The sequence below is a fragment of the Lutra lutra genome, chromosome 8 (genome assembly GCF_902655055.1).
Source record: "Lutra lutra chromosome 8, mLutLut1.2, whole genome shotgun sequence".
NCBI lineage: Eukaryota > Metazoa > Chordata > Mammalia > Carnivora > Mustelidae > Lutra > Lutra lutra.
Window position 1 is genome coordinate 123170664 of NC_062285.1, and position 12094 is coordinate 123182757.

The window sequence follows — 12094 nt, forward strand, 5'->3', positions numbered from 1 at the left end:
TCTTTATGATCTTAATGATTGCTAATCAACTTGCTTAAATTATCTTTACTTTGTATAATGCTAATAGAAATGAAGAATTTATGCAGTGGGGCATAGGGAAACATATCTCAATAGTCAGAATTTGACAGGCCATCATGTATACAACATTTACTAAACACTAAAAACCACAGATGGATATGAATGCTAATCCATTTTGGGACATTATTTTGAGAAGTGCTTATAATGACAAGCTAAGATAGAACAAGGAGAGTAGTACAGCTCTGAGCTCAGGCTCAATCTTCTGTCCATTAGATCTGATAGTACATCTTTCCAATTTTCCCAACTGGAATTCCCCTAATACACAATTAAGATGACCAAAGAAGCCGTCAGCATTGTATTTATTGGGCTGATTTAATCTGCCTTCATTCCTGATAACCCAGGGACAAGGAAGAGTAAATAGTAATTCCTTTAAAATATTCAGATGGTAGGGATCTGTACACATTTTGCACTCTACAGAAGTACAGCAATATATTTTGAAAAAGACCCAGCAAAATAAAAGATTCCAAGTTAGATGTATAAGATAATATAATATAGAATAGGGAGTGGATAAAAAGAAATGTTGTTTGGGAATTCTAATACTAAGAATCCAAATGATAAAACATTATGTTTATGATTATATGTATAATTATATATGGGTAGATAGTTATAGATATATCTCCATATCCAAACAGAATGATAATGCTAACTTTATGCAGTAAGTTTAAAAATAAAAAATGTCACAGTGATAAATGACAAAAAGGGCGTTTCTTTTGTGAGAACTTTAAGGCCATAAAATGTAATCAAGTGTGACCTGATCTTGTGTCTCAATTCACAAAATAAAGGATAGTTAGCTGGGAAAACAAAAGGTAACTAGCACTTTTTTTGTGTGCCTAACATTTTTAAGGCAGTAATTACCACATCTAAAAAAAACTCTAGTAAAATGGGGGTGCATGGGTGGGTGGCTCAGTCAGTTAAGCATCCAACTTTTGGTTTTGGCTCAGATCATGATCTCATGGGTCATGGGACTGAGCCCTAAGTCAGGGTCTGCGCTCAGTGAGAAGTCTGCTTGAAGATTCTCTTCCTTCCCTTGGCATGTGCATGCACACACACTCTCTCTCTCTCTCTTCTTAAAATAAATAAATCTTTAAAAAACTGAAGTAAAAGTAAAATGAAATGTTCCAAGTCTGGGAAGACTAATAATTTGGATCTTTAGAGCAAAGGAAAAACAGAAAGGAAAAGGAGACATGAAAAGTCCCTTTCCTTCTGATGGGGGAGGACAGAACATCTGAATCATTCAGACTCCTCATATTTTTCAGTAAACCATGAGGTAACCCAGGTAAAACACTAGAAAAGAAACGATGACTATGTTTACACATTCTTTCACTGTCCATACTGTAGGCTATCACACTATTGAAACATAATTCCATAGGTTAAAGAAATTAAATTAAAATAAAAAAAACCAGAAAGACTATCTTGAATGACAAAGGAAAACCATGTTACCTAAATTTGAAGGATTTTGAAGTGGCTCATATTCAAAGTAAGAACCTATTAAGATTTTACTTTTGGTGAATACTCCCCATGTTAGATAAAAATACCCAAAAAAGGTAGGGTGGTATTACTAATTGGTTCTATCTCATTACCCCCTGAAAGCTACACATAACTAACATGTCCTGTCACTTCTTTCATTCTCCTTGCATGTTATTTGACTATTTTAGAATAATTCTCTTGGCTTATACTCTGCACATAACAATCCACAGCAACATTCCTACCAAGTTTAAATTGCCAGTGTTGCCACCTAGTGCCTCTCCAAATTCACCTAGGCCCAGAAGACTCCTGGAAGCATGAGAGAGTTATCATCAACATAATTAACTTCATCACATGTAACTAAATACATCAGGTTTCCAGTCCAAATAAGTAGCACTTACTTATGTCCATTTAAGGCTGCATGGTGTAAAGCAGTATAACCCGAACTGTCTGTGCAGTTCACATTGGGGCCTCGCCAGATGCTGCAAATAAAGCACAAGCGCAGAGTTAACAGTTAAGCAGAATCATGCTTTGAAAAACAAAAAGAAGCCTCATAGTCCCATAGCCAGCAGCATGTTGCATAAGAAAATTCTAGTCATGTAGAAAATGAATGCCATCTTTAATGCATTCTCCTTGGAACAATAACTTCATCTATTTGAGGTAAGGAAATTATTAGGGAATATAACCACCTTCAGAAATTATTAGTGAATGTAGGATTACTGTCATGTATTAAAAACCTGAAACCAAAAATTCCCTATTACTTTAAATAAATACTTAAATATTGGAAGAAATTAACACTCAGCTACTATATTCTATACCAAAGAATAAAGATTTATGACACCTCCTCCATTTTAACACAATCCTTCTGAGATGTCAGAGATTTATATAAGTTAAAAGATATTTCTGCATTATGAGAAGAATACAAACTCTTCTTGTGGTTCAAATACTACCAAGAAAATCCGTATTTCATACTTGAAACTATAATTGAAGATCTGGACTGTTGTAAACCACAAGAAGATTATAATAGTTTTGAAAATATCATTTTACAACATATTTTGAAGACAATATAACTACACAAAATAGTCTATTTTATCCTTGATCACTACTATCACAGAAACTATTTTTAGCTTTTGAAAACATAAGGCACTAAAAGCCACTTTTCAAAAACTAGATCAAAAAATCATTTTATCTGGCACGCTTGACAATATTAAACTCATAAAAACTAAGGTCTAGAGATCTCCAGGGAAGATAGTAGAAGAGGACCCTAAATTCACCTCCTCTCACAGATACTAGGTAACACTCACATCAGTGCAAATAATCTAGAAAACAATCCAAAGATTGGCAGAACAAACTCCACACCTAAATGTCAAGGAGAGACAACACTGAAGAGATTAGGAAGGACAGAGATGCAGTGGGGAGCTAAAAAACTCCCTGGGTCTGGCTGCCAGAAGAAGGGAGCCATAGGCACAGAGAGAGATGAAAAACAGACCATCATACTGGGAAGCCTACACAAAGAATCCCCTCAGCATCTAGCTTTGAAAATCAAAGGAACCACATTTTGTGAGTTCTTACAACCAACAGGACTTGAAGCCTAGAACTTTAAAATCAGAAGCTGGGCTCTGGGAGAGCCCAAAGGGTGAAAGGAAACTGAGTTTCTGCCCTTAAAGAAACAGCACAGCAAACAGTCCTCAGAGATAGACTGAAGCAGCAGTTCCATGGGGTGCATGGAAGGGGAGTTAATTAGTAATCTCAGAATTCCTGAGGGACTTTTCCAAGAACGAAAGAGGCAGGTGCCATTTCATTCCCATGTTCCCCCAGAATAATCACACAGTCACCTGTGGGAACCAGCAGAGTGCAGGCACTCACTGTTTAACATGCTTACACCACATCCTGTCCCCTCCAATTACACCTGCCTCAGTCCAAGGACAGCAGTTTCCCTCCACCAGAAGATCAGTACAAATCTTACCAACGATGTGTTTCCTGACCTCCCATGGAGGATACTGGTATTGTTAAAACTGCAACGCCCACCTGCACACACTGTAGCTCTGCTATGGTTACACGTCCCCTATGGAGAAGGACAGGTGCCACTTTATTAAAAGTACATGCCCTGCCCACTATTTTCAAGAGCAATAGACTATCTGATTTTCCTAACACACAGAAACAGACAGAAAGTTAGGTTAAATGAGGAGGAAAAAGGAATATGTCCAAAATGAAGAAAGACAAAATCATAGCAAGAGACATAAGCAAAATGTATATAATATCCTGAAAAAGAAAATTTAAAGTAATGATCATAAATATAATCACTGGACTTGAGAAGAGTAAAGGACATTAGTGAGACCTTCAACACAGAGCTAAAACAAATCAATCAGAGATGGAGAAAACAATAATTGAAATTGAAAATACACTCAGTAGAAATAAATAGCAGGCTAGAGGATGCAGAGGAATGAATTAGCAACCTGAAAGACAAATTAATGGAAAGTAATCAAGCTGAGGGGGGGGGGGTGCTATGCAAACTGAGAGTAGACTTAGGGAACTAAGGGACCCCCATAAGCTTAATAACATTTGCATTATAGGGATTCCAGGAAAGAGAAAGAAAGCAGAAAGTGTATCTAAAGAAATAATAGCTGGAAAATTCCCTGATCTGGACAAAGTAACAGATAATCAGATCCAGGAGGCACAGAACTCCCCAACAAAATCAACCCAAAGGGGTCCACACGAAGACACATAATAATTAATAGGGCAAAAATCAGTTATAAAGAAAAATTTTTAAAAGCAGTAAGAGAAAAGAAGACAGTTACATACAAGGGAAACCCCATAAGGCTATCAGATTTTTGAGGCCAGAAGGGAGTAACATAATATATTCAAAGTGCTCAAAGGGAAAAATCTGCAGTCAAGAATACTTTATCTAGCAAGACTATCATTCAGAACAGAAGGAGAGATAAAGAGTTTCTCAGACAAAAAAAAAAAAAAAAGAATGGCAATAAAAATATATCAATAATTACATTGAATGCAAATGGACTAACTGCTCCAAAGACATATAGTGACAGAGTGGATTAAAAAATAAGATCAATCTGGGAGCCTGGGTGGCTCAGTGGGTTAAGCCGCTGCCTTCAGCTCAGGTCATGATCTCAGGGTCCTGGGATCGAGTCCCGCATCGGGCTCTCTGCTCATCAGGGAGCCTGCTTCCCTCTCTCTCTCTCTCTCTGCTTGCCTCTCTGTCTACTTGTGATCTCTCTCTCTGTCAAATAAATAAATAAATAAATATCTTAAAAAAAAAAATAAGATCTATGTGCTGCTTTACAAGAGACTCATTTAAAACCTAAAGATATGCATACTGAAAGTGATGGGACAGAGAAATGTTTATCATGCAAATGGATGCCAAAAGTTGGGGTACCAATACTTATATCAGGCAAAACAGACATTAAAACAAAGACTGGGGCACCTGGGTGGCTCAGTTGGTTAAGCCACTGCCTTTGGCTCAGGTCATGATCCCAGAGTCCCAGGATCAAGTCCCACATCAGGCTCCCAGCTCCACTAGGAGCCTGCTTCTCCCTCTGACCTTCTCCCCTCTCATGCTCTCTCCCTCCCCCTCTCTCAAATGGATAAATAAATTCTCTAAAAAAAAAAAAAAAAAAAGAACAAAGACTGAATGAGAGAAAAAGACAGCATAAAATCATAAAGGGGACAATCCAACAAGAAGGTATAAAAATTGTAAGTATTCATGCACCCAATGTGGTAGCAACCAAATACATAAAACAATTAATAAGAAACACAAAGGCGGGGCGCCTGGGTGGCTCAGTGGGTTAAGCCGCTGCCTTCGGCTCAGGTCATGATCCCAGGTCCTGGGTTCGAGCCCCGCATCGGGCTTTCTGCTCAGCAGGGAGCCTGCTTCCTCCTCTCTCTCTGCCTGCCTCTCTGCTTACTTGTGATTTCTCCCTGTCAAATAAATAAATAAAATCTTTAAAAAAAAAATAAGAAACACAAAGGAACTAATTGATAATAATACAATAACAGTAGGGGACATTAACATTCCATTTATGCCAATGGACAGATCATCCAAACAGAATATTAACAAGGAAATCATGTCTTTGAATGACACACTGGACCAGAAGGATTTAACAAATATACACAAAATACTCAATTCTAAAATAGCAGAATACACATTCTTTTCAAGTGCACATGAAACACCTTCTAGAATAGATATACAGTAGGCTACAAAACAAGTCACAATAAATACAAAAAGGTCAAAGTCTCACCGTGCATCTTTTCTTCTTTTTTTTTATGATTTTATTTATCCATTTTTCAGAGAGAGAGAGAACAAGCAGGGGGAGCAGCAGATAGAGGGAGAAGCAGGCTCCCCACTGAGCAAGAATCCCAATGTGGAACTGGATCCCAGGACCCTGGGATCATGGCTTGAGACAAAAGCAGACACCCAACCAACTGAACTACCCAGGTGTCCCACCATGCATCTTTTCTGAGGACAACACTATGAAACTAAAAATCAACCTCAAGAAAAAAATCTGGAAAGAGAACAAATATATGGACATTTAATAACATGTTATTAAACAATGAATGAATCAAACAAGAAATCAAACAAGAAAAAAATACTACATGGAGAAAAACTGAAAATGAAAACACAATTATACAAAATCTCTAGGATGCAGGAAAAATGGCACAAAGAGGGAAATTTAGAGCAATACAGGCTTAACTCAAAAAAAACAAGAAAATTCTCAAATAAACAACCTAACCTTATACTTAAAGCAGCTAGAAAAAGAAGATCTAACAAAACCTAAAACCAGAGGAAGGAAAGAAATAAGGAGTAGAGCAGAAATGTATGATACAGAAACTAAAAGAAGCAATGGAAAGATCAAAGAAACCAGGAGATGGTTCTTTGGAAAGATTTAAAAATTGATAAACATTTTGTGAGATTCATCAAAAAAAAAGCTCAAATAAACAAAATCACAAATGAAAGAAAAGAAATAACAGACACCATGGAAGTACAAAAGACTATAAGAGAATATTATGGAAAATGATATACCAAAAAATTGGACAAACTAGAAAAAATGGGTAAATTTCTGGAAACATATAATTCACCAAAACTGAAGCAGGAAGAAATAGAAATTTTGAACAGATTGATTACCAACAATGAAATTAAATTGGTAATCCAAAACTCCCAACAAAGTCCAGGACCAGACAGCTTCACAGACTATTTCTACCAAACATTGAAAGGAGAATTAATACCTGTTCTTCTCAAACTATCCCAAAACTTAGGAGGAAGGAAAGCTTCCAAATTCATTCTACGGGGCCATTATTACCCTGATACCAAAATCAGATGAAGACATTACCAAAAAAGAGGATTATATGCCAGTAACTTTGATGAACATTGATGCAAAAATTCTCAACAAAATATTGCAAGCTGAATCTAATAATCCAGTAAAAACATTATTCACCACCATCAGATGGGATTTATTCCCAGGATGCAAGGGTGGTCCAGTATTCACAAATCAATCAACATGATACATCACATCAATAAGAAAAAGGAAAAAAAAATATGATCCTTTCAATAGATGTAGAAAAAGCATCTCACAAATTACAACATCTATTCATGATAAAAACCCTTAACAAAGCAGGTTTAAAGGGAACATACCTCAACACATAAAAGCCATATATGACCAATCCACAACAAACATCATACTCAAAGGGGAAAAACTGAGAGATTAGCTGCAATGGTCAGGAACAAGACAAGGATGTCCACTCTCACCACTCTTATTCAACATAGTACTAGAAATCCCAACCACAGCAATCAGACAACACAAAGAAATAAAAGGTGCCCAAACAGGTAAGGAAGAAGTAAAATATTCAATATTTACAGATGACATAATACTATACGTAGAAAACCTGAAATATTCCACCAAAAAACTACTAGAATTGAAATGAATTCATAAAGTCACAGTACACAAAATCAATGTACAGAAATCTGTTACATTTCTGTACACTAATAATGAAGTAGCAGAGAGAGAAATTAAGATAACAATCCCATTTACAACCACACCAAAAAATAATAAGAATAAAGTTAACCAAAGAGGTGAAACACCTCTATAAATAATACACACTGTTGAAAGATATTGAAAATGGCACAAAGAAATGGAAAGACATTCCATGCTTATGGACTGGAAGAACAAATATTGTTAAAATGTCTAAAGTACCCAAAGCAACCTAGACATTTAATGTAATCCATGTCAATCAAAATACCAACAAAATTTTTCACAGAAGTAGAACAAACAGTACTAAAATTTGTATGGAAACACAAAAGACCCTGGACAGCCAAAGCAAACTTGAAAAAGGAAAAACCTGGAAGAATCAAAATTACAGACTTAACTTGTATTACAAAGCTGTAATAATCAAAAAACATTATGGTACTGAGTCGCCTGGATGGCTCAGTTGGTTAAGTGTCTGCCTTCAGCTCAGGTGATGATTCTGGAGTCCTGAGATCCAATGCCAAATTGGCTCCCTGCTCGGCGGGAAGCCTGCTTCTCCCTCTCCCATTCCCCACCTTGTGTTCCCTCTCTCGCTGTCTGTCAAATATAAAATCAATAAAAATCTTTAAATTTAAATCTTTAAGATTTAAGTTTAAATCTTTAAATTTTAAAATAAATTAATTTTTAAAAATACAATTATGGGTCAATCTTTGATAAGCGAAAAATATGCAATGAGAAAAAGACATTCTCTTCAACAAATTGGTGTTAGAAAAACTGGACAGCTACATGCGATAGAGTGAAAATGGACCACTTTCTTACATTGTATACAAAAATAAACTCAAAATAGATTAAGGGCCCAAATGTGAGATCTGATACCATAAAAATTCTAGAATAGAGCACAACCAGTAATTTCTCTAACACTGATCACAGAAACAAACAGTTGCATTTTTATAAACTAAGAATGAGAAGAAAAGATATTAAGGAGTTGATCCCATTTATAATCACACCAAAAACCATAAGATACCTAGGAATAAGCCTAACCAAGGAGATAAAGGATCTGTACTCAGAAAACTGTAGCACACTCATGAAAGAAATTGAAGAAGACACAATGAAATGGAAAAACATTCCATGCTCATAGATTGGAAGAAGAAATAATGTTAAAATGTCTGTGCTACCCAGAGCAATCTATATATTCAGTGCAATCCCTATCAAAATACCATCGACATTTTTCTCAGAGGTGGAACAAATAATGCTAAAATTTGTATGGAACCAGAAAAGATCACAAATAGCCAAAGGAATGCTGAAAATTTAAAAAAAAAAAAAAAGAAAAGAAAAGAAAAAACAAAGCTGGGGACATCACAATGCCTGACTTTAAGCTCTATTACAAAGCTGTGATCATCAAGGCAGAATGGTACTGGCACAAAAACAGACGTACAGATCAATGGTACTGAATAGAGAACCCAGAAATGGACACCCAACTCTATTGTCAACTAATCTTAGACAAAGCAGGAAAGAATATCCAATGGAAAAAAGAAAGTCTCTTCAACAAATGATGTTGGGAAAATTGGACAGCCACATGCAAAAGAATGAAACTAGACCATTTTCTTACACTATACACAAAAATAGACTCAGAATGGATGAAAGACTTAAATGTGAGAAAAAAAGAGAGCCCCTCTGCTGCTGGGTAGTTCCTAACCCAACTCAATCCCTCAACACACTGAGAACTCCCATCCTCAACAGATTCCATCCCAGACAACCCTGAAGAAGGGGAGAGGCTTAGGAAACTTAATTAATCATGTACTACCATCAAGCACACTATACCCAGACCTAAAACCCTCAAGAAATATACCAGAGATTCTGACCAAAGTAGTGGGTAGAAAAGCAATTACAAGAAATAAAAAGCATCAAGATTGTAAAGAAAGAAGAAAATCTCTTTATTTGAAAATAACATAACCATGTATACAGAAAACCTACCAAAAAAACCTACCAAAAAACCCCACTAAAATTAAAATTTGTGTTTAATTAGGGAAATTGTGTGAAAAGTACAGGGAATTTTCTGACCTATGTTTGCAATACTCCTATAAATATAAAATTACTCAAGACAAAACATTTTCAAAAAGAAATTTTGCTCCAAAAAACATCCAACCAAATCAAGTGTGTTTAAGCAGAGGTGCAAGATACAACTCAAAATATAAATAGCAACTGTATTTCTACATGCCAGCAAAGAACAATCAGAAATCAAAGTTTTGTTTTAAAATACCATTTACATGAGCACTGGGTATTATATAAAACTGAAGAATCACTGACCTCTACCTCTGAAATCAATAATATATTATATGCTAATTAATTGAATTTAAATTTTTTAAAAATGAAAAAAAAAAAAAAAAAAGATTCTAGGGGAGAAAGGAAAGATTAGAGCCAGAGATACAGATTTGGGAGTCATATGAGCTGTCCAGGATAGGGATCCTAATAGTTCATTGCCTGGAGAGGAACTATCTTCTTCCTTCTACCACTCACTTGCCCAAGTACTTGAAAATCTTGTAGAAGGATTCTGATTGGCTTGGATGGTGTGTCCAAACCTATGGCCAAGAGGGTGGGTTACCTTGATTGGCAGCCTCTACTAAGACCATTTGCATGGAAGGATTATTTCCCAGAGGGTAGAAGAGTGCTGTACAAAGCAAGAAATGTTACAGCAAATGTTTCCCAGTCCATTTCTTTTTTCTCATTAAATATTCAATAAATATTTGTCAAGCAAATGATATTATCGACATAAAAAATACCATTTACAATAGCATGAAAAAGAGGAAATGCTTGGGGATAAATTTGACGAAAGAAGTGTAAACGTGTATATGGAGAGAAATTAGAGTATCTAAACAAATGATGAGATAATATCAAGTTCATAAATCAAAAGACTCAATACTGTTATGATGTTCATTTTCTAAAAACTGATCCTGAGATTAATGTAATTTAATCAAAATCCCAGAAATCTTGTTTTGTAGAGACTAACTGATTTTAAACTCATGTGGAAGCAGAAAGGACCTCAATGAGCCAAAGTAACTTTGAAAAAGAACAAAGTTAGAGACTTACACTACCTGCTTTTAAGACTATGATGAAACTATATGGTAAACAAGAGAGATGGTACAATATTAAAGATAAATCAATGGAACAGAATGGAGGAATACAGTACATTTAGACCTATACATATATGTGATTGATTTTTTACAAAGGCACAATTGCAATTCATTAAAGAATTCAAAAAATTGTGCTGAAACAAATGGATATCCTTAGGCCAAAATAAATTAACTTAAAAAATTAAAGGGAATCATATTTAAAAGCAAAACTTAAAACCACAGAACTTCTACATGAAATTTTATGAGAAAATTTTGTGTCCTTAGGTTAAGCAAAGATTTTTTGATAGGACATCAAAATACCCTACAAGAAAATCAGAAAAACTAAAACTTCACCAAAATTAAGAATTTCTGCTCTTCAAAGACACCATTAAGAGAATAAAAAGGAAATGAACTGAGAGAAAACATTTGCAAGTCACATTTCCCATATATTCTTTAATCCAGATAAGAAATCCTAAAATACACTAATAATAATATCAACAACCTAATAAGAAAAAAAAGTGAGCAAAGATTTGAAGCAAATACTGCAACGAAGTAGATATACAGATTGCAAGTAAAAAACATGAAAAGAAACTCAAGATCATTTGTCTTCAGAGAAATGTAAACTGAAAGCATGAGACACTAGTCATATCTATTAAAATGGCCGTGATCAAAAAGACTTCACATACCAATGTTGACAGGGATTTAAATCAACTACAACTCTCACAAACTGCAGGTAGGCACATAAAATAGTACCAACCACTTCAGGATAATAATTTGGCAGTTTCTTAAAAATTTAAACATATAACTACTATACAATCAGCAATTCTACCCTAGGTATATAGTCAAGACAAATGACAGCATATGTCCACACAAAGATTTATACATAAATATTCATAAAGCTTTATTTACAGTAGTCCAAAACTGAAATAACTCAAATGTTCATTAATAGATGAATGGATAAATAGTGACACATCCATACAATGGAACACTACTCAAAAATAAAAAATGGAATACTGAAATAAGCAACAACATCAGTTGAAAATCTAAATTCGTTAGATTCACAGATCCCCTTCTCTTCTTGGAACAGCACAATGGGAGAGTTATTCTCTGGAATGGATAAAAAACTCATGATCTCTGGACTACAAGATAAAAAGGCAAATTTGAGGGAAGGGATACCAAATGGTATGCAACAGTCATTAAAACATTTTTCAGGACTGTTTATTGAATGATTTTTCCTTCTCTTACATCTTTCAAATACGAACTTTATCTTAGAGTAAATTCTAATATGCATTACTGATCTATTTTAGGGGTTTTCTTATATTCCTTGATTTCTCTATTCTGGCGCCAGAATCATATTTTTTAGTATTATTTATAATTGGGGGGACACAGATCCTCTCATTGCTACTTGTTTCAACAATTTTTTTCTGCATATTACTCAAGATGCCTATGAAATAAGAGTACTAA

The 12094-nt window shown here is 35.1% G+C and overlaps 1 protein-coding gene across 12 annotated transcripts in view; it reads right to left on the bottom strand.

Annotated features, from left to right (window-relative positions):
- Positions 1-12094, bottom strand: part of ANKS1B (ankyrin repeat and sterile alpha motif domain containing 1B) — a 1143054-nt gene that overhangs the window by 1002248 nt on the left and 128712 nt on the right. For all 12 annotated transcript variants that reach the window (XM_047741072.1, XM_047741077.1, XM_047741075.1 and 9 more), the window contains exon 2: positions 1944-2024. In XM_047741072.1, the coding sequence (XP_047597028.1) occupies positions 1944-2024 (81 nt within the window). The remainder of the gene's footprint in view (positions 1-1943; positions 2025-12094) is intronic.